General features: G+C 43.0%; 1 protein-coding gene and 1 non-coding gene across 12 annotated transcripts in view; both read right to left on the bottom strand.

Moving 5' to 3' along the window:
• Nucleotides 1-716: 716 nt before the first annotated feature.
• The window catches only part of MFSD11 (major facilitator superfamily domain containing 11), a 40,269-nt gene continuing 15,777 nt past the window's right edge, over nucleotides 717-25,208 (bottom strand). For 10 of the 11 annotated variants that reach the window (XM_025363766.1, XM_025363772.1, XM_025363775.1 and 7 more), the window contains 6 exons: nucleotides 22,093-22,133; nucleotides 11,894-11,959; nucleotides 9,750-9,875; nucleotides 4,448-4,622; nucleotides 2,992-3,127; nucleotides 717-1,346 (listed from right to left, as the gene is read on the bottom strand). In XM_025363766.1, the coding sequence (XP_025219551.1) occupies nucleotides 1,182-1,346; nucleotides 2,992-3,127; nucleotides 4,448-4,622; nucleotides 9,750-9,875; nucleotides 11,894-11,959; nucleotides 22,093-22,133 (709 nt within the window). In that variant the 3' untranslated portion in view covers nucleotides 717-1,181. The remainder of the gene's footprint in view (nucleotides 1,347-2,991; nucleotides 3,128-4,447; nucleotides 4,623-9,749; nucleotides 9,876-11,893; nucleotides 11,960-22,092; nucleotides 22,134-25,208) is intronic. The other variant, XR_003116317.1, reaches the window with a different exon arrangement.
• On the bottom strand, nucleotides 23,142-23,245 carry LOC112610549. The gene has a single exon (XR_003116426.1). It is a non-coding gene; the product is annotated as a U6 spliceosomal RNA (small nuclear RNA).

Genomic DNA, 25,208 nt, shown 5'->3' with positions numbered 1-25,208 from the left:
AAACACAGTGAGACTCTGTCTCTAAATAAATAAATAAATAAATAAATAAAAATTTTAAAAAAGACTTAAGACAATTTTTACCTTATTTCATAATACTTAATTGGCCACTCCTTGCTATGAGCCACAAGGTAAGAAAACTTATCAAACAAAACATTTACAGAGGAAGACATATTTTCAAAATCAAGATTTCATTTCAGCATCTTATTTGTTTTTCATTATTTAAAAAAATTATCATTATTATTATTTTCTTTTCTGTTTTTTTTTCTTTTCTTTTCTTTTGAGATGGAGTTTCGCTCTTGTCACCCAGGCTGGAGTGCAATGGCACGATCTCAGTTCACTGCAACCTCTGCCTCCCAGGTACAAGCGAATTCTCTTACCTCAGCCTTCCTAGTAGCTAGGATTACAGGCATGCACCACCAAACCCAACAAATTTTTGTATTTTTAGTAGAGATGAGATTTCACCATGCTGGCCAGGCTGGTCTCAAACTCCTGACCAAAGGTGATCCACCCACCTCAGCCTCCCAAAGTGTTGGGATTATACGCATGAGCTACTGTGCCCGGCCTATTATTATTTTCAAGACAGGGTCTCACTCTGTTGCCCAGCCTGGAGTGCAGTGGTGTGATCACAGCTCACTACAGCTTCAAACTCCTGGGCTGAAGTGATCCTTCTGTCTCAGCCTCCCCAGCAGCTGGGAGTATAAGTGTGCACCACCACACCCAGCTTTGCTATTTATTTAAATGTCATTCCCCAACACATATCGGGAGTGACATATGCTTCCCATGATTACATAGCAAAACATACTCCATAGCCAGAAAAAATATTTATATGACATACGGCCTAGTATTCTAAATCAAGGCAGGATCTTCCAACACGAGCAGGAGGGAAAAGAAAACATGTACATTCTATAACATGATTATAAGAATTGAGATAGATGAAATGAAAAACAACATCTTTGAACAATTACAGTTGACAGAACAGCTTTCCCTTATTCCACTTGCTTTAAATAACTCATATCTGTAAACGTGAACACCAACTCTGGCTGATTGAACAGTCTTAATCCCTTGATTTTCCATACTGAACATCACCCAATATATAGTGAAGATCAAAGGCGACTTCTTCCACCAAGCTCTGTGTCCAGCTGTGTTTCTGAGGTCACACGTGTCCCCTCATGGACACCAGATCAGATACTTCGGTAGTCAGAGCCGCGGGCTACAAAGGCGGCAGCTTCCCATTCCACAGTGAAGAATGAAATTGTTCCAAAAAACCCAAATATCACCATGACCAGGAGTTGCCAGTGAAGGAGAAGGTAGTTGCTGTAGAAAAATGCCACGGCTGCGCAAATAGACTAAGAACAAACAAAACAAATCACAACAGGCACACCGGGGGCCATGCTGAGCCACAATTAGCCCCTAGCCCCACTCCTATCCGGCCCCAAGGACACCTGGAACTGGCAGTGCTTTCTATTCTTTCTGCATCTAGGTATGACTTCCTCAGTCACTGACTCACAAACATGCACCATAAATTCCTGCTACAATCCCTGGTATTTAAAACAGCATTTTGGCCAGGTGTGGTGGTTCATGCCACCCAACACTTTGGGAGGCCAAGGTGGGAGAAATGCTTGAGCCCGGAAGTTCAAGACCAGCCTGCACAACATGGCAAGACCCCATCTCTATAAAATAAAATAAAATGAAACAAAAACAGCATTTTGTGGAAAATTGGAGTAACAAGAATGTACAGAGTAAGAAATACACTTGTCTGTATTACGAGTGAATAGAATTCTGGTATCTAAGGAAGGAAATCTCTAATCAGAGCCATAGAGACCAGAACGTAAAATCTGTTACACAAAAAATCTTACTGCTCATGGCTTCCTAATTCTATTCAAAAATCCTTTTAAATCCCCAACTTTTGTTTAAAAAACATAAGACAAAAGCAAAAAAAAAAAGAAAAAAAAAAGAAGAAACAAAAAAATAAAATAAAATAAAATAAGAAACACAATCTAGCCAGGGCAGTGGCTCATGTTTATAATCCCAGGATTTTGCAGGGCCCAAGCGGGCGGATCACTTGAGGCCAGTAGTTTACGACCAGCCTGGCCAAAATGGTGAAACCTCATCTCTACCAAAAATATAAAAACTTAGCTGAACGTGGTAGTGCATGCCTGTAATCCCAGCTACTTGGGAGGCAGAGATTGCACTGAGCCAAGATTGTGCCACTGCACTCCAGTCTGGACTACAGAGTAAGACTGTCTTTTTTTTTTTTTTTTTTTTTTGAGACGGAGTCTCGCTCTGTCATCCAGGCTGAAGTGCAGTAGCTTGATCTCAGCTCACTGCAAGCTCCGCCTCCTGGGTTCACACCATTCTCCTGCCTGAGCCATCGGAGTAGCTGGGACTACAGGCACATGCCACCACACCCAGCTAATTTTTTTTATATTTTTAGTAGAGATGAGGTTTCACCATATTAGCCAGGATGGTCTCAATCTTGTGACCTTGTGTCTGCCCGCCTTGGCCTCCCAAAGTGCTGGGATTACAGGCTTGAGCCGTGGTGCCCGGCCGACTTTGTTTTAAAAAAAAAAAAAAAAAAACGGCCAGGTGCAGTGACTCACGCATATAATCCCCAGCACTTTGGCAGGCCAAGGCGGGTGGATCACCTGAGGTCAGAAGTTCAAGACCAGCCTGATCAACATGGTGAAACCCCACCTCTGCTAAAAAGAAAAAAAAAAAACACAAAAATTAGCCAGGCGTGGTGGTGTGTGCCTGTAATCTCAGCTACTCGGGAGGCTAAGGCAGGAGAATTGCTTGAACCCGGAAGGCGGAGAATGCAGGGAGTCAAGATTGCGCTACTGCACTCCAGCCTGAGTGACAGAGAGAGACTCTATCAAAAAAAAATAAAAGGAAATAAAAATTAAAACCACGATACAAATAACCAAGAAAAACAAGGTAATACACAAAGGAAAGAGCCCTACGTCAAACACAGTCGCAATCTGAAGAGGTTACCTGAACAAACTTGAAGATGGCAAATGCTGGGGCACTGTCTTCAGAATACAGAAAGCCCAAGATACTAAGCAGCTGGGTATTAAAGCAGCTGTCTCCAAGGCCCAACAGAAAACTGCAGAGAATGGCAACTTCTTTGCTGAAGAAAACAAAAATCAATTTAGTATAAGCAATATCTGCTAGAGCCATTTAAAATATACAAGCAACCCACCCACAAAAGCATTCTACCTGCAAGTTTTAAATTCTATGAAACAAAAATAAAGACAAAGCTGGCACGGTGGCTCATGCCTGGAATCCCAGCACTTTGGGAGGCTGAGGTGGGCAGATCACTTGAGGACAGGAGTTAGAGACCAGCCTGGCCAACATGGCAAAACCCCACCTCTACTAAAAATACAAAAATTAGCTGAGCATAGTGGCGCGTGCCTGTAATGCCAACTACTCGGGAGGCTGAGGCAGGAGAATCACTTGAACCCCGGAGGCGGAAGTTGCAGTGAGTGGAGATCGCGCCACCTCAGGAGGCTGAGGCACCAGAATTGCTTGAACCCCAGAGGCGGAGGTTGCAGTGAGTGGAGATCACGCCACTTGCATTCTAGGCTTGCAGACAGAGTGGGACTCTGTCTCAAAAAATAAATAAATAAATAAATAAAGACTAGAATTTATAAGGTAAGAATTTGTGCTCAAATGCACACACCTTTACATTCTAACAAACTCTGGTCTCACCCATTTGTGAAGAAAACGCAGGTTGAGTATCCCTTATCAAGACCAGAAGTGTTTCAAATCTTCTTTTCAGGTTTTGGAACACCTGCATTATACTGACCAGTTAGGTAATTTTAATCTGATAATCTGTAATCTGAAATGTTCTAATAAGCACTTCCCTTTGAGCATCATGTTGGCCCTCGAAAAGTTTCGGATTTTGGAGCATGTTGGATTTCAGATTTTCAGATGCGACATACTCAGTTTGTATAGTTTTGTGGGCTGGGCTCCCCTTGGATTTGTGGAGCTGGACACAAATGTCTGCATTTATAATGAACTTGAGAGTTGAGTGCAATAAACCAATATCCTCAAACGTTATATAAACTGCTCTGGAAGGACTGAATGGCCTCCCCAGTTGCCAGGTTTTCCCTCGCTCCTCTTTGTTCTTCCTCCAGGCCCTAATATCTGGATATTTCACTGCTCAAGAAGCAGAGATAAAAAATTCAAATCAGATACTCATGTGCTCCTTCAAGGATCAAGAAAAACATTTAGTGGGGGAAGAGGTTAAAACCAACCATTACAAAAATAACTTAGGATTCTCTAAGGATTCCTATTTAAACTCAGTCTGACTCCATGAACACTTGACAGATGACCTTGGAGAGACACCAGGCTCTCTGAAGAGGATTAACTGCTCCACTTTCAATATCTAGCCATCCGTTACCTCCCACCCGTCCTCAAGTGACTAGAGAAATGACAGCCACTATACCTGGATTTGATGTAAGCACTGCTGTCAGTTCCTTTAACAGGAGCAATCGGGGCATCTCCAGGCATGTTGAGAAATATTAGATAAAAAGCTATAAAGTGCACCAGGATGCCCAACAGCACAACTGGATTTCTACCAAAACGATTGTTCTTGCTCAGCAGGCCGAAGAGGCTTCCACCTACAAGTCAAGACGGCAGAAACATCACTAACGTTGCTGAAACATTACACACCCAGGCCTGAGCTATCCACCAAGGAGCCAAGGAATAAACATTCTCACTTGTTAAATTTCTTCAAAAAATCCAACACCTCAGCACTTGCAGACAATGATAATGATGACCAAGCATCAACGATTAGAACAAAAAAGTAAGGTATCAAAATGACTTGCATTTCTATCCAGGAACATTCTTGTATTTCTTCTCTGTGAATTATTGTACCCCGCAAGCTATCCCCTTTGACCTGTAGCTTACAACAGAAATAAAATAAGGACACAACTTGTCATTACGACCATGTTTTTGTTGTAATCATAGCCAAACAAGCCAAGGTATCACACTGAAAGGCAGTCATTATGGATTCTGAGAATTATGTGTGAGCTCCGAAGAGGAGTCGGAGAGGCCTAGGAAGACTCAGCAGCCAGAACAGCTAAGGATGTCTCAAGAGCTGACAGGAGAGTCCTCAACAGTGAGAAGGGAAGAACTTTGTAACTGAAAGGAAGAAGACTATGGGGCATGACCTTTACAATTTTTAAGTGATTTCTACCCCAGAAATCTATACCAGCAAACCTATATATCAAAAGTGAAGGATGGCTGGGTGCAGGGTCTCATACCTGTAATCCCAGCATTTTGGGAGGCCAAGGTAGGAGAACTGCTTGAGGCCAGGAGTTCCAAACCAGCCTCAGCAACACAGCAAGACTCTTTTATAAAAAAATAAAGAAAACATTGTATATATATTTTAAAAAGTGGGCCAGGTGCGGTGGCTCACACCTGTAATCCCAGCACTTCGGGAGGCCAAGGCGGGCAGATCACCTGAGGTCAGGAGTTCGAGACCAGCCTGGCCAACATGGTGAAACCCTGTCTCTACTAAAAATACAAAAATTAGCCAGGTGTGGTGGCACATGCCTGTAGTCCCAGCTACTTAAGAGGTGGAGGCAGGAGAATCACTTGAACCCGGGGGGCAGAGGCTGCAGTGAACCGAGATCACGCCATTGCACTCCAGCATGGACGCCACAGTGAGACTGTCTTAAAAAAATAAAAAAAAATTTAAAAAATGAAAAAAGTTGCTGGGCGCAGTGGCTCATGCCTATAATCCCAGCACTTTGGGAGGCCAAGGTGGGCAGATCATGAGGTCAAGAGATCGAGACCAGCCTGACCAACATGGTGAAACCTTGTCTCTACTAAAAATATAAAAATTAGCTGGGCGTGGTGGCGGGCGCCTGTAGTCCCAGCCACTCAGGAGGCTAAGGCAGGAGAATCGCTTGAACCCAGGAGGCAGAAGCTGCAGTGAGCCAAGATTGCGCCACTGCACTCCAGCCTGGCAACCGAGTGAGACTCCGTCTGGGGGGAAAAAAAAAATTTAAAAAGTGAAGGTGAGCAGCAAAAACAAAACAAAACAAAAAAACCCTGCCTAGAAAATGGGCAAAAGATATGCACATACATGTCACCAAAGGAGATATAAAGAGGATAAATAAACACATGAAAAGATGTTCAACATCATTACCCATTAAAGAAAGTAAAACCACAATGAAACATGACTACACATCTATCACAATCGCTAACATCAAAAATAGTGATAACACCAAATGCTGGCAAGGATTCAGAAAAACGGAACCACTCATACATTGCTGGTACAGCCACTCTGGAAAATATTTGGCAGTTCCTCTCAAGAGTAGGCAACAGAGGGAGAAAGAACCCAGGCGGAGCCCAGCGGCCTCCATGGATTGAAGAGACGGGGATGTGAATCTAGGGATATCAGGGTAACCAGAGTTCACAGACAACGGTATCAGAAAGGAGAGTGACACAGAAAAACAATTCCAGAGAGCTGCAGACAGTCCCCCTGACTCTTCAGCTGAGGACTGATCAGCACATAAAGGGAGCAAATTAGCAGAAGCCAGGGAAAGAACCAGCCAAGAGGATCAGTGGTACTAGGGCCCCGCCCTCAGCTGGGTATAGTGTCTGGCCCACCAGCCACTTAAAAGCTTATGATTCACAGGAACTGGGTGGAGCACACAGAAGGGTCTTCCCTTAGAAGCAGGAAATAATTAGCCCTAGACTGAGTAATGCTGCAGTCTTGCCCAACAAATCTTAAAAGGTACGCTGTTTTCAATGAAATGAACTACATCTAAGAACAAAGCTCAAAAATACTGACAGGAGGGCCGGGTGCAGTGGCTCATGCCTGTAATCTCAGCACTTTGGGAGGCCAAGGTGGGTGGATCAAGAGGTCAGGAGATCAAGACCAGCCTGGCCAACATGGTGAAACCCCATCTCTACCACAAATACAAAAATTAGCCAGGTGTGGTAGCGGGTGCCTGTAGTCCCAGCTACTTGGGAGGCTAAGGCAGGAGAATTGCTTGACCCCGGGAGGCAAAGGTTGCCGTGAGCCGAGACCGAGCCACTGTACTCTAGTCTGGGTGACAGAGCAAGACTCTGTCTTTAAAAAAAAAAAAAAAGTAAATAAGGGAAAGTGTTAACAATAGGTGAATCCTGTTAAAGGATATTCAGATGTTCTTTGTACTATTCTTATTTTTGCAATTTCTTTTTTTGTTTTGGTTTTTTGACTTTTTTGAGACAAAGTCCTGCTCTGTCGCCCAGGCTGGAGTGCAGTGGTGTGATCTGGGCTCACTGCAACCTCCCACTTCAGCCTCCCAAGTAGCTGGGACTACAGGCATATGCCACTACACCTGGCTAATTTTTGTACTTTCTTTGTAGAGCAGGGGTTTTGCCACGTTGCCCAGGTTGGTCTCAAACTCCTGAGCTCAAGCAATCTGCCCACCTCAGCTTCCCAAAGCGCTAGGATTACAGGCGTGAGCACTGTGCCTGGCCTATTTTTGCAATTTCTTATCAATTTGAAATTATTTTTTTCAAAAAAGCAGGCAGTCTACAGAAAGTGAGTTTCTTCCCAGGTAGTCTACAGGCAGACACTAAACAAGCACTTACCAGACAGACTACCCTGCACCGACTCACCATGGCTAAGCTTCATCCGCCATTTACATACTCTTAACTCCCAACATCAATCTCCGGCCCACGAGTCCCTCCTGAGCATCAGCCTGCATTTCCCACTGGACACTTCTCTATGTAGGTGTCTCTCTGGTACTTAGAGGTGTTCAAAATCCCATTCAGCAGATCTCCCCAAACCCCATCTCCTACAGCATTTTCTCTGCCTAGGTTACTCTCATCAACCTGGTTATCATTCTAGACACCTCTCCTCACCCCACCATGCAACCGGTGACTAAGTTCTGCTGAAACCATGTTCTCATTATTCATTCAACACATTTAACTCATCTATTGGATGCCCAATAATATAGACCTTGTCCTGCTCCAGGTGTTGGCAATAAGGCAGGGACCAAAAAACAAAAACAAACAAACCCTCCAAAGTCCACTTGACCCACGGTGCTCACCACTGCCTGACATGCAAAGTCTTCTGTTTCTATTGTCTGTGTTCTTCCTGAGTAGCATATAAGCTCTACGTGGGCAGGTGTTTTTGTCTGTTTTGTTGACATGACAGATTACAATAAATCTTTGTTGAAGTTCCTCATATCTAACACAACATTCAATATACTGCAAGTGCTGAACAAATCTTTGTTGAATAAGAGTAACTAGTGGAGCATAATAAAAATATATATTTGGTCTTTGCTGCTAGTTCTTGGCACAGAAATCCTAAAAGGTCTGGAATTTCCTCAGTGATATGAGGGACATTAGTTATTCAGAAGGATCCACTTTCAATCATACCGAAGTTTATGTTAAGGGGGCAACTCTTGGGGACAGAGGGGTTGGCCTGGGATAGAGCTTCAGGATGGGGCTGGTTCCCAGAAAGACCAAGCCCTAAGCGCTGGAACTTCTAGGCCCCTTTCACTCCCCCTTCAGGGAGGGAAGGCTGGAGATTACATCAATCACCAATGGCCAATGATTGTTTTTTGTTGTTGTTGTTAAGAGACAGGGTCTCCTTATGTTGTCCAGGCTGGTCTCGAACTCCTGGGCTCAAGCAATCCTCCTACCTCGGCCTCCCAAAGTGCATGAGCCACTGCACCAGGCCATGTGGCCAATGATTTAATCAATCATGCCTATGTAACAGGATCTGCATAAATCCCCCTAAAAAGGGTTAGAGGAGCTTCTGGAGTGGTGAACCCAAAATCCATGGAGACAGAGGCTCCTGCACTTAGGGACCCTTTCAGACCCCACCCTTTGCACCTCCTCATCAGGCTGCTCATCTGTATCCTTTATAATAAACTCTAATAGTCAGGAGAGCATTTTCCTGAGTTCTGTGAGTTGCTCTAGGAAATTATCAAACCTGAAGGGGGAAGAGGGCTGTGGGAACCTCCAAATTTGTACCCAAGTCAGAGAGATGTGCCTGAGAGGCCTATGGACCCATGACTGTCTGTCTGTCTGTAGGACTGAACCCTTAAACCTGTGGAATCTGACGCTAACTCTGGATAGTTAAGTGTTAGAACAGGACTGAGCTGTTGGACACCCAGTTGGTGTCAGGGAATCAGAGAATCAGAGTCAGGAATTCCAAGACATTCTAAATATTTTAAGAGGAAAAGTGGGGAGACACTGTGTGTTTTCTAACACAGGGTTTCCATCTGTGAATTATTTTGCAAATGTTTCATAATTTAGTCATATTAGAATACCAGTAACAGGCCGGGAGCGGTGGCTCACGCCTGTAATCCCAGTACTTTGGGAGGCCGAGGAGGGCAGATCACGAGGTCAGGAGATAGAGACCATCCTGGCTAACACGGCGAAACCCCGTTTCTACTTAAAATACAAAAACAAAATTAGCCGGGCATGGTGGCAGGCACCTGTAGTCCCAGCTACTTGGGAGGCTGAGGCAGGAGAATGGCGTGAACCTGGGAGGCAGAGCTTGCAGTGGCCGAGATCGCGCCACTGCAATCCAACTCTAGCCTAGGCGACAGAGTGAGACTCCGTCTCAAAAAAAGAAGAATAGCAATAATAGAAAAATAAAAACATACATGTTTGGGTAAAAATAAGTAGAAAAAAACAGAAATTCAAGGACAAAGGTGAGGGGCACTTAAAATTTCTATTTTATCCATAATAAACCAATATTTTTAATGCTAATGCTTTTTTTAAAAACCAACCTAAAATTTCTCCAATGCCGATGAAAATGCCAGAAAGTCCAATAAGGCTTTTCTCTTCTGCTCCAAATTTATTTATAGCACCAATACAGGTTCCATATACACCAGAGAAGAAAGTTAATTCCAGACCTTCAGTTAAAAAAAAAAAAAGATGTAATTTATACATTCACATTTTTGTTTATCTTCCCATCTAGTAGTATCTGACAAAAGAACACTTGAGTAGTAAAACACACAAAACAAAACTCATAGAGACTGAAATATTAATCCCCAAGCAGAGCATAATTTGATGTGATGTAACTGATGAAATGGAATTAGCTTCATGCTATGGACTAAATGTTTGTGTCCTCCGGAACTGTGAGAAATAAATGTCTGTTGTTTAAGCCACACAGTCTATGGAAATTTGTTATAGCAGCTAAAATTAAGATACCACAAGATGGCATCTGCCATATATTTCAGATAAAAGTATATAACTCAAATGAACAGATATCCTTATGTTAAAACCTATCACTCTCCATACAGGTGGAGATGGGCAGAGGTGATAATTAACGTAACTTTGTAATAGTGAAGACTAACGTGCTCATTAACCTTGTTAGTAGCTTTCCAAAGAAACACAAACATTCTTATTTTTTTCTGAGAGAGGGTCTCACTCTGTTGCCCAGGCTGGAGTGTAGTGGCGCTATCTCAGCTTACTGTAACCTCTGCCTCCCAGGTTCAAGCAATTCTCCCTGCCTCAGCCTCCCAAGTAGCTGGGATTACAGGCATGCACCACCACACCAGGGTAATTTTTCCATTTTTAGGCATTTCACCGTGTTGGCCAGGCTGGTCTCGAACTCCTGACCCCATGTGATCTGCCCACCTCAGCCTCCCAAAGTGCTGGGATTACAGACATGAGCCACTGTGCCCGGCCCCTATTGGATTATATTCTCACTGTAATGGAAAGCCAATACATAATATACAATGTGTCTTAAAAGCACCATAATGTTTTAATTAAACCCTTTTTTCTAGGAAAAGAAAATTCCTAAGATTAAAAAATTAGAGTAAATCAGTAGGGGACCTTAATTCCCTAATGCTACAAAACCTTAAATGTTAAAGGTGTTTAATGTTTATTCTATTTCACCTAAAAATATGTTGCACATAAAAGGAAAAGAGCAAATTACAGCATTTTTTAAAAGAAAACAAATTTCCTTATCATTCTTGACTTACGGGTACTCCACCTGTTATCATACCACATTATGACATGCTTCTATTTCATTAGAAATTATTTTTATTTTATTTATTTTTTTTATTTTTTGAGACAGAGGTCTTACTCCCGTGGCCCAGGCTGGAGTATAGTGGTGCTATCTCAGATCATGCAACCTTGACTTCCTGAGCTCAGGTGATCCTCTGATCTCGGCCTCCTGAGTGGCCAGGGCTACAGGCATGCACCACCACACTTGGCTAATTTTTTGTATTTTTAGTAGATATGGGGTTTCGCCATGTTGCCCAGGCTGGTCTTGAACTCCTGGGCTCAAGCAATCCACCCACCTCAGCCTCCCAAAGTGCTGGGATTACAGGCATGAGCCACTACACCTGTCCAGAAATGATTTTAATCCATATAAAGTTACAGATTTCTTCATGGTTATTTTCTGTAGTGCTCTGTGTTGCCCTAAAACCACTGGTCCCAATGAGCCATGTGTCCTGGTTTTTCTGAACCTTGTGCGGAATCCTTCCACATTGAATTTGGGCCAACCCTGTGATTTGCTGTCACCAACAGAATCCACTAGAAGTGATGTTGGGCTAGACTGCAGCCTGAGCTTTAAGAAAGTCTGGTATTCTTTCCCATTGCCTTTTTTGGAGCCATCAGTCCATTAACTAAGGTGTCTGGCTATACTGCCGGGTCACAAGGTGATCTTATAGAGGGGGTCGTGTAGATGGAGAGCAGCTCTGAGACTACACAAAAAGAGAGATACTCAGCCTTTCATCTGACCACAGTGAAGGCGACATGTGAAGGAAACCAGCCACAAGAGACCCCAAGTGACACCATTAGAAGAACCATTCACTGAGCCCAGTCAATGCACAGAATTGTGAGAAATAATAACGTGGCTATTGTCTTCAACCCCTTATTATCATTATGAAGCAAGAGAAAACAAGAATAGTAATTCCATTACCTGTATAAGCAGTTGTGATACTAAGAAGGAGCATCTCCTTGGTGACACATAACCTAAAAGACTTTTCTGTAAAGAAAGAAATTTAAGAGTACTTAATTAGATTTTAGTTAATAAAACAAACATTCTAAAACAGTCCTTCAACCAAAACACCCCTTGTCAATAATGCCAGTAAACGAACACTTTGGGATAGAAGTTTCAGATTAAAATGCTTAAGGCATGCACTAAATTTGTCCTATAAATAAAATGCTTATTTCAAGTGCTTAAATATATTCTACAGTTGCATTTCCTCAGCACATTTTCCAGCTCGTATAACAAAAACATGAAAAGGAGGAAAAAAAATAGAATCAAACAAAACAACAAAGTACTTCAAAAGGCATGATTAACTGTTAGGCTCTTGAGACAACCAACAATCAGCAAAGCACTGACTTCCCTAAAGAATTATCACGGAGCAGCTTTAAGATTGGACTCAAGATCAGAATCACAGGGCAGGTTTTTGGCCATACAGAAGCTGGGCACCACTTCCCAAGATTCTGACTCTGTAGCTCTGAGGACTGAAACTTGCGTTGTGCATATTTGTTTCTAGTCACTTTAGTGTTTGTTTTTTACACTGTTTATTTAGTTGAAATCTGCAATGGATAATGCATTTCTAAAAACTCTGCATTTACCTGACTTTTTTGGAACCTATTCACATTTCTTAATTTAAGGACCACTACTCTAGTACATAAAACTAACAGTGGATCCAGATCTTAATTGTGATTTATCTGCTGGCCACGGAACTTACCTAAGTCACAAACACTGTCCTAAATCTCTGCATATGTAAGAAAGGATACTTTATTCTCTAATTTCACTGAACTATACTAAGAATAAATATAAGAAGACATTTTTGACCAAACACTTTCAAGTATTTCCAAGAAAAAAATACACGACCAGTGCAAAGTTTAAAACAATACTTTTAACTTAAAAAACTGCACTAGCAAAGCATGTTCATTTTACTTTATTTATTTAGTTAGTTTTTGTTTGTTTGGTTGTTTTGAGACAGAGTCTCACTTTGTCACCCAGGCTGGAATACAGTGGCGCGATCTTGGCTCACTGCAGCCTCTTCCTCTAGGGTTAAAGCGATTCTCCTGCCTCAGCCTCCTGAGCAGCTGGGATTATAGGCGTATACCACCACGTCCAGCTAATTTTTTTGTACTTTTAGTAGAGACGGGGTTCTGCCATGTTGGCCAGGCTGGTCTCAAACTTCTGACCTCAGGTGATCCACCCACCTCGGCCTCCCAAAGTGCTAGGATCACAGGCGTGAGCCACCGCTCCTGGCCACATGTTCATTTAAGAATAATCAGAAGACTTAGTTAACACAAAGAAATTCTAAGAGGTTATCTAGTATGATCCTATTATGACATATGCATGTCATTATATATTTGTACAAACCCATAAAACATACCACACCAAGAGTGAATCCTAATGTAAACCATGGTCTTTAGGTGATAACGACATATCAGTATTGGCTCATTATAACAAATGTGCTCTGGTGGGGAACATTAATAACAGAGGGAAGTTACGTATGTGTGGTATAGGGGCCACATAGGAACTCTATACTTTCTGCTCAGTCTTGCTATGAATAGTAAAACGATCTAAAACATAAAGTCTATTAAAAAAAACCATCAATCTATTTGCAGAAATAGATTGATCCCAAAATTCACGGCCAGACCTGGTGGCTCATGCCTATAATCCCAACAATTTGGGAGGCTGACTTGGGAGAATCGCTTAGCTTTGGCAACATGGTGAAACTCTGTCTCTACAAAAAACTACAAAAATTAGCCAGGCATGGTGGTTCACACCTATAGTTCTAGCTACTTAGGAGACTGAGACGGGAGGATCGCTTGAGCCTGGGAGGTTGAGGCTGCAGTGAGCTCTGATCACGACACTGTACTCCACCCTGGGCGGCAGAGCAAGACTCTGTCTCAAAAAAAAAAAAAAAAAAAAAAGGAAATCCAAGGGACCCACAACAGCCAAAATAATCTTGACAAATAACAAAGTTGGAGGATTCACACTTTCTGATTTCAAAACATACAGTAATCAACACAGCATGGTACTGGCATAAGGATATATCTATCTATCTAGAGATAAACATTTATATTTATAGTCAATTGATTTTTGACGAGAGACCAAAAAACAGACTTTTCAGCAAATGGCGCAACTACAACAGGATACTGACATGCAAAAGAATAAAGCTGGAGTCCTATCTCAAACCATATGTAAAAATTAACTGAAAATGAATCACAGACCCAAATGGAAGAGCTAAAACTAAAAAAACTCTTAGAAGAAAATGTAGGAGTAAATTTTCAGGACCTGGGGTGAAGCAAAATCTTAGGACATCAAAAGCACACACAAGAGAAAAACTAAACAAACTGACTACATCAAAATTAAAAACTTTATCAAAGCCACAGTAAGATATCCCCTCACACCTGTTGGGATGGCTATTATCAAAAAGACAAACAAGTGTTGGTGAGGATGTGGAGGAAAGAGAACCCTTGTCTGCTATTGGTGAGAATGTAAATTGGTACAGCGAATATGGAAAACAATATGGAAGGTCCTGAAAAAAACTAAAAACATGTTATGATTCAGCAATTCTACTTCTGGGCATATATCCAAAGGAAATGAAAGCAGTATCTCAAAGTGATAGCTGCACTCCCATGTTCATTACAGCACTATTGTATGTGTGTGTGTGTGTGTGTGTGTGTGTTTATTAATTATGTAGCAAAGACATGGAAACAACTAAGTGTCCTTAAACAGACGAATAAAGAAAATGTGGTATATACAATGGTATATTATTCAGCCTTATAAAAGGAAATCCTGCCATTTAGGGCAACATGGATGAACCTGGAGAGCATTACACTAAGTGAAATAAACCAGACACAGAAAGACCAATACTGCATGATCTTACTTAGATGTGGAATATTAAAAAGTTGAACTCATAGAAGCAGAGAGTAGCATAGTGGTTGCTGGGGCTGGAGGGTGGGGGAAATAGGGAGATGTTGATTAAAGAGTACAAAGTTTCCTTTAGGCAGGACCAGTGAGTTCTGAGGATCTAGTGTACAACTTGGTGTTGACAGTTAATAACACTCTATTGTACACTTGAAATTTGGTTGGAAAGTAGATCTTAAATATTCTCATTACACATGCAAAAAAAAAAAAGATAACCATGTGAGGTGATGGATATGTTAACAAACTTGAGTGTGACCATCATGTCACAATGTATACATATATCCAAACATGTTATGTTCTGGCGCCTGGCCAGAACTTTTATCTAGAGTATATAAAGAACTCTTACAACTCATTAATAAAAACAGAATCCAACTTAAAAACGGGCAAAGGATCTAACTAGGGCCGGGCGCAGCGGCTCAAGCCTGTAATCCCAGCACTTTGGGAGGCCGAGGCAGGTGGATCACTTGAGATCAGGAATTGAAGACCAGCCAGGCCAACATGGTGAAACCCCGTCTCTACTAAAAATACAAAAGTTAGGCGGGAGGGGTAGCACGCACCTGTAATCCCAGCTACTTGGGAGGCTGAGGCAGGAGAATCACTTCAACCTGGGAGGTGGAGGTTGCAGTGAGTTGAGATTGTGCCACTGCACTCCAGCCTGGGTGGCAGAGCAATACTCCATCTCAAAAAAAAAAAAAAAAAAAAAAAAAAACCACCAGAAAATAACTGCAAGCAGGTGGAAACAGTGGCAAACTCATCCTCTGCTAGTAGAAATGTAAAGTTGTGTAACAATCTGGCAGTTCCCCCACAGGCTAAGCAGTGAAATACCACATGAAGCAGCAATTCCACCATTCCTAGGTGTGCATCAAAGAGATCTGAAAACACATCCACACAAAAACCTGTACACGAACTTTATGTATTACTCACTGTGGGAGTTCAGTCAGGATGCAGAGGAAAATTATAAGACGCAAACCTTCTTGGAAGGCCTGGGGTATTTGCATAAGCTTCAGTAATAAACTTAGCTGAAGGAGCCTTGTCCCCTTAGTTAAATAAATTAGAGTAGAAACAAAGGAATGTGGGGAGTTTAAAAAAAAAAAAAAAAAAAGGAATGTGGGGAGTTTATCTAACTAGCTTGTTTACTCATGTGGTCCTAAGACTAACCTTTGATTTACCAGGGGTGCTTAATTGTTTTCTACTGGGGCAGTCCAACTGTTTTTCTTTTTTCTTTTCTCTTTTTTTTTGGAGACAGAGTCTGGCTCAGTCGCCCAGGCTGCAGTGCTCACTGCAAGCTCCGCCTCCTTGGTTCACACCATTCTCCTGCCTCAGCCTCCCGAGTAGCTGGGACTTAGCTGGGACTACAGGTGCCCGCCACTAGGCCAGGCTAATTTTTTTGTATTTTTAGTAGAGACGGAGTTTCACCGTGTTAGCCAGGATAGTCTCCATCTCCAACTGTTTACAGCACTCTGTGTGGAGTCTCGTAAGCTGCCCGGATGCTCAAACTGGTAAAGCAGAATATCTGTGTGTCAGTGTACTTTATTCATCCGTTGTTGGGTCAGGGTCGGCAAGACAGACCCCTGAAACTCATAATACATAAAATATAGAAATGACTCAAATTTTATAATATATTGTGACATGAATGAGCCTTGAAACCATTATGTTAAAAGAAACCAGGCACAAAAGACCACATGTTGTACGATTCTATTTACATAAAATGTCCAGAATAGGCAAATCTATAGACAGAAAGTAGAGGAATGTTTGCAACAGTAGTGAAAGGGGAGAAAGTGGGAGTGCCTTAGGGCGGTTGGATTAGGAGGCTGGAATGAGAAGTGACTCTAACGTGCATAGGGAAAATGCTCTAAAATTGAGTAAAGTAATGGCTACGCAACTCTGAATATAATAACTCGTACTGAATTTGCAATGGATTCTTTAAATTGATTAAATGGGTGAACCATATGGTACATGAATTATATCTCAATTTTAAAAAAGCAGAATCTAATACCTTAATGAATCTCCTTCCAGACTTTTTCTATGCATTTTTTACAAAAACAAATTCTACTATATATACTCTATTTTATCATTTGTTTTCACATAATATACAGCGGAATTTTTTGAACATTCACAGAGATAATTTTTATGGCTAGGGTAATCTATTATACAGATGTACTAATGTCTAACAGTTGAATACTTAAATTATTTCCAGTATCTCACTACTATAAACATCCTAGTAGCTAGATCTTACCACAATATTTAATTATTTCCTGAGGATAATCTTATTAGTGAAATTGGTTATTCCACTGGGGCAAAGGTTATAAATATTTTTATCGCTTTTGATACCTAATGACAAATCACTTTTTTATAAAGTAATACAAGCATATATCAGCAATGTAGTCTTCCCTGAGACGGAGTCTTGCTCTGTCACCCAGGCTGGAGTGCAATAGCATGATCTCAGCTCACTGCAACCTCTGCCTCCCAGGTTCAAGTGATTCTCCTGCCTCAGCCTCCTGAGTAGCTGGGATTACAGGTGTAAACCACCACGCCTGGCTAATTTTTGTATTTTTAATAGAGATGGGGTTTTGTCATGTTGGCCAGGCTGGTATCAAACTCCTGACCTCATGATCCGCCCACCTCAGCCTCTCAAAGTGCTGGGATTACAGGCGTGAGTCACTGTGCCCAGCCAACAATGTAGTCTTATGCATGTAATTACCTGTCCCCCCACCCATAATATTGAGAATTATGTTTTATCTTTTGAAATCCAATAGAAACTGTTTCTGGCCAGGCACAGTGGCTCACCACCATAATCCCAGCACTTTGGGAGGCAAAGGCGAGCAGATCACCTGAGGTCAGGAGTTCAAGACTAGCCTGGCCAACATGAAAAAACCCCATTTCTACTAAAAATACAAAAATTAGCCAGGTGTGGTGGCGTTCACCTGTAATCTCAGCTACTCAGGAGCCTGAGGCAGGAGAATCCCTTGAACCCAAGAGGCGGAGGTTGCAGTAAGCCGAGATTGCACCACTGCATTCCAGCCTGGGTGACAAGAGCGAAACTCCCAAGACTCCGTTTTAAAAAAAAACAAAGAAAGAAAGAAAACTGTTTCTAATTTGCACTTTACTTACACAGTTGACCCTTGAACAACATAGGTTTGAACTTCAGGGATCCACTTCTGTGCAGACTTTCTTCTACCTCTGCCAACCCAGACAGCAAGACCAACCCCCTCCCTCCTCCTCCTTCTCAATGTGATGATGAAGATCCAGATGATCCACTTCCACTCAACAAAGAGTAAATATAGTTTCTCTTCCTTAAAATTTTTTTCTTTCTTTTTTTTTTTTGGAGACAGAGTTTTGCTCTTTTGCCCAGGCTGGAGGGAAGTGGCGTGGCTCACTGCAACCTCTGCCCTGCCACCACTCCCACCCCAGGGTTCAAGCAATTCTCCTGCCTCAGCCTCCCAAGTAGCTGAGATTACAGGCACCCACCACCACGACCAGTTAATTTTTTTGTATTTTTATTAGAGATGGGGTTTCACCATCCTGGCCAGGTTGGTCTTGAACGCCTGACCTCATGATCCACCCGGGATTACAGGCATGAGCCACCACGCCTGGCCTGAGAACATTTTTTTGGCTGTTTTCAGACATTCATCCTAGCAGATGAACTTCAGCATTGCTTCCTCAAGATCAAAAAATAAATGTTTAAAAACTTTGCGAACATATTTCAGAAGCACACTAAACGTATAAATTCAGTTCGGAAATTAAGTGCTTTTAGATAGTATGTAGGAACCTTCTCTGTACAACATCCATCATAGCCCCAACCACAGGAATGTCATGATTAATTAATTAATGAAGCACTAGCCACACACAGGTCACGTGAAGCCTTGCCATTCATTCTCCCTCTCTCCCTGTGCCTCTGGCTCCCTTGTCACCTCATGACCTCCTGTTGTGCCCCAATTGCCCAGGAACTGGCTCCTGAATCTACTTTCCCTGCAGCACCCTATGTGCCATACCTCATTTGGCTGCTGCCTTCCTTCTCCCTATTCAAACCCGACAGAACGATATCCTATGACAAATCAATCCTATCAAGTAACTGACCAGCTCCGTAACGCAAAGCGTGTGGCCCAAAATGTGTCAGTGCCTCCTTTTACAGACAAAATTGAGGCAAAGTCTGTCCAACTGTCTAGGTGAGATGTCCTGAATCTGGTGAACATTAAAGACAGCCAGAGGTGGAGCTATGATGGAGCAGCCTCACCATGGCTGGGGACACTATCCCATAAGCCAGGTCATCTACCTCCCTTTAATGACTCCGAGCTCACCAAGTAAGCCAATGTGGCTTTCTAGCCTGCTGACAAGAAGGAAATATCCATGAAAGGGCTCACTAAAAAATGTCAAGTGCCATCAAAAATGGTTAAATTGCCATTTCTATGAGTTTAGCTTGAGTCCTTTTCCCCTCCGCCCTCTGCGATCAATAATGGGTATTCTCTTTTTTTTTTTTTTCCTGAGATGGAGTCTCACTCTGTCACCCAGGGTGGAGCGCAGCGGCGCAATCTCGACTTACTGCAACCTCTGCCTCTCAGGCTCAAGTGATTCTCTAGGCTCAGCCTCCTGAGTAGCTGGGATTACAGGCACCCGCCACCATGCCTGGCTATTTTTGTATTTTCAGTAGAGACGGGGTTTCACCATGCTGGCCAGGCTGGTCTCGAATGTTGGACCTCAAGTGATCCTCCCACCTCAGCCTCCCAAAGTGATGGGATTACAGGCATGAGCCACTGCACCCAGCCTAATAATGGGTATTCTAACAGACAAGTTTCTAGGCCTGCAAAGATGAAAGCCAAACTTTTGACAGTGATTGACCTCGTATCTTGCTAAGGGAGTCAGAGTACAGTCCTTTTAATTATAACGTGTGGCTCAATTTATAATTATAAATGTATTCCCGAGCTGGGTGTGGTGGCTCATGCCTATAATCCCAGCACTCTGGGAGGCCGAGGCGGGCGGATCACTTGAGGTCAGGAGTTTGAGACCAGCTGGCCAAAATGGAGAAACACTGTCTCTACTAACAAATACAAAACTTAGCTAGGCGTCGTGGCATGTGCCTATAGTCCCAGCTACTTGGGAGGTTGAGGCAGGAGAATCACTTGAACCCAGGAGGCAGAGGTTGCAGTGAGCCAAGATCATGCCAGTGCACTCCAGCCTGGGCAACAGAGCATGACTCTGTCTCAAAAAAAAAAAAAAAAAGGCAGGGTGCAGTGGCTCATGCCTGTAATCCCAGCAATTTGGGAGGCTGAGGCAGGTGGAGGCAGGTGGATCATCTGAGGTCGGGAGTTCAAGACCAGCCTGACCAACATGGAGAAACCCCATCTCTACTAAAAGTACAAAAATTAGCCAGGTGTGGTGGCACATGCCTGTAATCCCAGCTACTTGGGAGGCTGAGGCAGAAGAATCGCTTGAAGCCAGGAGGTGGAGGTTGCGGTGAGCCAAGATCACACCACTGCACTCCAGCCTGGGCAACAAGAGCAAAACTTCATCTTAAAAAAAAAATATATATATATACACACACACACACACACGTACATATACATACATATACACATACATACATACATATATATAAAAAACTATGAATATATTCCTGAAACAATATACTATGTATAGAAGGCTCAGACTCTCATGCCCATAGACCCTTTCTAAAAAAAGAAGCTACAGTCATTCCTGGCCAAGAGTTAACATGCTTTGTGTCATCTGAGCCAGGCCATGGCTGATTAGATCAACAATTTGCACTTCAGCCCAAGGCAACCTAGAAACTAATCATAAGTGCTCAAGGGCCATAAGGGCCATATGTCATTAAGACCCTGTGGCCTACAATAGGATTAATGAATACACATGGCCCCAAAAGGCTGCTCCCTTCTTGAGAATAACTGCCCCAGTCAGATTCCCTCTCCTGGGAAGACAAAGAAGCTGAGAGAGCCATAGGCAGAAGCAAAAGGGACTCACTGGAAGTTTCTGAAGGAAATTATGAGAATCTGGCTCAAATCCCAACTCAGCCACCTACTAACTGGTTGACCTTGGGTAAATTATTTAATTTTTTCTTTTTTTTTTTTTTGAGACAGTCTCACAGCTGCCCAGGCTGGAGTGCAGTGGCGTGATCTCAGCTCAGGGCAACCTCCACTTCCTGGGTTCAGGCGATTCTCTTGCCTCAGTCTCCTGAATAGCTGGGACCACAGGCGTACGCCACCACACCTGACTAATTTTGTATTTTTAGTAGAGACAGGGTTTCGCCATGTTGGCCAGGCTGGTCTTGAACTCCTGACCTCAAGTGATCCACCCACCATGGCCTCCCAAAGTGCTGGGATTACAGGTGTGAGCTCCTGTGCCTGGCCCCTAAATTACTTAATTTCTCTAAGCCTCAGTTTTCTGTTCTGTTAAACTGAGCCAATGATAGGTGTGTATTATATCATATATAACAGAATTGTGAAAATCACATAGAGTAAAAAACAAAGAATTCAGCAGAGTCTTTGGCCAGGAAGACTTCTCAATGCATGAACATGATTATTCGTACTACCTTCCGGGTCACTGGAGCTACTGCTTTGCTCCAACTAGCAAGCAATCTGCTTTTTTGTTGTTGTTTGTTTGTTTTTTGAGATGGAGTCTCCCTCTGTCACCCAGGCTGAAGTACAGTGGGGCAATCTCGGCTCACTACAACCTCCACCTCCCAGGTTCAAGCGATTCTCCTGCCTCAGCCTCCTGAGTATCTGGGACTATAGGTGCACCCCACCACGCCCAGCTAATTTTTTACATTTTTAGTAGAGAAGGAGTTTCGCCATGTTGGCCAGACTGGTCTCGAACTCCTGACCTCAAGTGATCCGCCTGCCTTGGACTCCCAAAGTGCTGAGATAACAGGCGTGAGTCACTGCACCCAGCCGCAATCTGCTCTTAATTACCCTGCAAAAATCCCAGGAGATGCTTAACTCCAGGGAGAACCTGAGTGCTGTGCAGCCTCTTTCCACTTCCCTCACACACCTGGGCAGGTGGGCAGTCATACCATCATCCATCCCTCACAGCCCCCATGTTAGAGAGATGTTGATAAGGAAGATTAATACATTTCAGAGCAGCATACCTGGAAAAATGCAAACCCTGGGGTGTCATCAATCCAAAGTTACCAGGGAAATGGGGAAAGGCAAATGCGGAAGTTGTTCCTGAACAGTTCTTGCATTTCGGATACAGAAAATACTTACTAAAAGCATCTACCGCCTTTGTCAGATTGTTCTGGGCAGACCTGAGAAAATAGAATTTAAAAAAGTTTTTTCTTTTGGAAAATAAAACAACAAAAATACAATCACATTTTCATTTGTTTGTAAAAGCCCTGTCCTCTACCAGGTCTGAGATGCATTTCCAGTGACCTGAATGCTCCTTGCCCCAGGGTGTCCCTCATGGCCACGCCCTCGTTCCAGGTGTTTAAAGTCCCACCTGGGCACCTTTCTGTTAACTATGGAAGATGATTCTTTCAGATTACACTTACTGTACATGTTTATGCACGTCTTTCTCAGAAATCATACTTCAAGCAGTACAGAAATACTTTCTATTCTCTTACTTCCATTTTCTTTCTTTTTTTTTTTTTGAGACAGGGTCGCACTCCGTCTCCCAGGCTGGAGGGCTGTGATGCAATCTCGGCTCACTGCAACCCCCACCTCACGGGCTCAGGTGATCCTCCCGCCATTGATCCTCCCACCTCAGCCTCCTGAGTAGCTGGGATTACAGGTGGGTCCCACCACACCCAGCTAATTTTTTGTAGTTTTGGTAGAGATGGGGTCTCACCATGTTGCCCAGGCTGGTCTTGAACTTCTGAGTTCAAGAAACCCACCTGCCTCAGCATCCTAAAGTGCTGGGATTACAGGTGTGAGCCACCACACCCGACCTATCCTGTTACCTTCAAACTGTGAAAATATCTGTGAGTATTCAATTTTCCATCGCCCTTACTATGAAAAATAAGTTCTTTGGCATTAAAACCCGTCAGAGACTTTTGTTATTTTCTGCATTCTGAGAGGTGGTTGCTTTGGATATGGTATCATGAAGGCTTTCTTGAAGTTAGCTTTCATTCATCTCCTTGCTGCTATGACTGTTTGGGGATCGAGAACCAAGAGACTTTGACAGGTACTGTACTCTCGATTGGCTTCACATCAAAATTCAAGCACTGACAGGTGACAACTGCTACGTGCTTTCTGATGAAGTGTTTTTGGGAACTGGATGTCCTATAACCAACGTGTGTCAAGATTTTTTTTTTTTTTTTAATATGGAACACTTCACGACTTTGCACGTCATCCTTGTGCAGGGGCCATGCTAATCTCTGTATTGTTCCAATTTTAGTATCTGTGCTGCCAAAGTGACCACAAGATTTTTATATGTTATATGTTTCTATACCAACAGTGGCATAAAATCTCAGCTTTTAAAACGGAAGGTTATTTTAAAATCTATACTAATATTTACCTCAGGAACATTACCAAGGGAAGGATTCATGCCTATCTCCTGTCCTGCTGAGAGAGGTGGGTCTTCATTGCAATCTGCAATTTCATTTATCCATACAAGGCGGGCCAAATCACAGACTTGGGCAGGGCTCAGTGGCTCACGCCTGGAATCCCACCACTTTGGGAGGCCAAGGCGGGCTGATCGCTTGAGGTCAGGAGTTTCAGATCAGCCTGGCCAAAATGGCGAAACCCTATCTCTATTAAAAATACAAAAAAATTTAGCAGGGTGTGGTGGTGCACCCCTGTAATCCCAGCTACTCAGGAGGCTGAGACATGAGAATCACTTGAACCCAGGAGGCGGAGGTTGCAGTGAACCAAGATCATGCCACTGCACTCCAGCGTGGGCAACAGAACAAGACTCCATCTCAAAACAAAACAAAAAAATCCCTGACTTTTCCAGTTTACCAAGACTACTGCCAAAACACTACTGTGTGCTTGAAATCATGCTCCAAAGCTTAAAACGCATTTTTCTTATTCATCCACCAAGATTGATGAAGTCAAGGAAGTGCCTAACATTAGATCATTGTACATCCTATGCCTCATTTTCTCTTCAATGGGAAATGCAAATGGGTTATATAAGGTGATATACAGAACAACTGCAGCTGTCTGAGGACTGAGCAACAACATGCCTAAGCTATAATACTGAGGATGGCAGAGTTCTTATTGATACCATTATCAATTTCATTAATCTGCAATGTTCATAAAGCAGACATTTCCTTCTATGAGTCCTTTGGAGAAGTAAGTTTTTAATTATACTAGAATCATATTCAATAACACTCTTCAAAACCATGAATGCCCTCCTTGTGTCATGGCTGGGATGCGCAATGATCTACTGGTTGAAACAAGGGCTTTGGAGTCAGAGGCCTGGCTTTGCCGCTAATTAGTTGTATGATTTTAGACAAGACAAGTGACTTCATTTCTCCAAGTATTATTTCTTCATTCATCAAATAGGGATGCTACGACTTACCTGTGAGAATTAAATAAGGTGATGCAAGTTAAACATAATTGTTAATAAGATTACAAGAAAGTTTTTAAAAGTATTTTTTCCTTAAATTTTTTTTTGAGACAGAGTCTTGCTCCGTCGCCCAGGCTGGAGTGCAGTGGCGTGATCTCAGCTCACTGCAAGCTCTGCTTCCTGGGTTCATGCCATTCTCCTGCCTCAGCCTCCCCAGCATCTGGGACTACAGGCACCCGCCACCACGCCCGACTATTTTTTTTGTATTTTTTGTAGAGACAGGGTTTCATCGTGTTAGCCAGGATGATCTCGATCTCCTGACCTTGTGATCCGCCCACTTCGGCCTCCCAAACTGCTGGGATTACAGGCGTGAGCCACCGCGCCCGGCCTCCTTAAATTTTTAAAGATTTTCCTTTTTTTTTTTTTTTTTTGAGACCGAGTCTTGCTCTGTCATCCAGGCTGGAATGCTGGAATGCACTGGCACAATCATGGCTCAGTGTAGCCTTGACCTCCTGGCTCAAGTGATCCTCCTGCCTCAGCCTCCCGAGTAACTGGGACTACAGGCATGCATTACCATGCCTGGCTAATTTTTAAATTTTTGCAGAGATAGCACTCCACGAGGTTGCCAGGCTGCTCTGCAACTCTGGGCTCAGTGATCCTCTGACTTCAGCCTCCCAAAGTGTTGGGATTACAGGCGTGAACCACCACACCCAGCCTAGAAACTTTTTTTTTTTTGAGATGGTGTCTCACTCTGTCGCCCAGGCTGGAGTGCAGTAGCGTGACCTCAGCTCACTGCAACCTCCACCTCCCAGGTTCATGACATTCTCCTGCCTCAGCTTCCCGAGTAGCTAAGACTACAGGCGCCCACCACCAC

This window comes from Theropithecus gelada, chromosome 16, assembly GCF_003255815.1.
Source record: "Theropithecus gelada isolate Dixy chromosome 16, Tgel_1.0, whole genome shotgun sequence".
Taxonomy (NCBI): Eukaryota; Metazoa; Chordata; class Mammalia; order Primates; family Cercopithecidae; genus Theropithecus; species Theropithecus gelada.
This window is presented reverse-complemented; position numbering and strand designations above follow the sequence as displayed.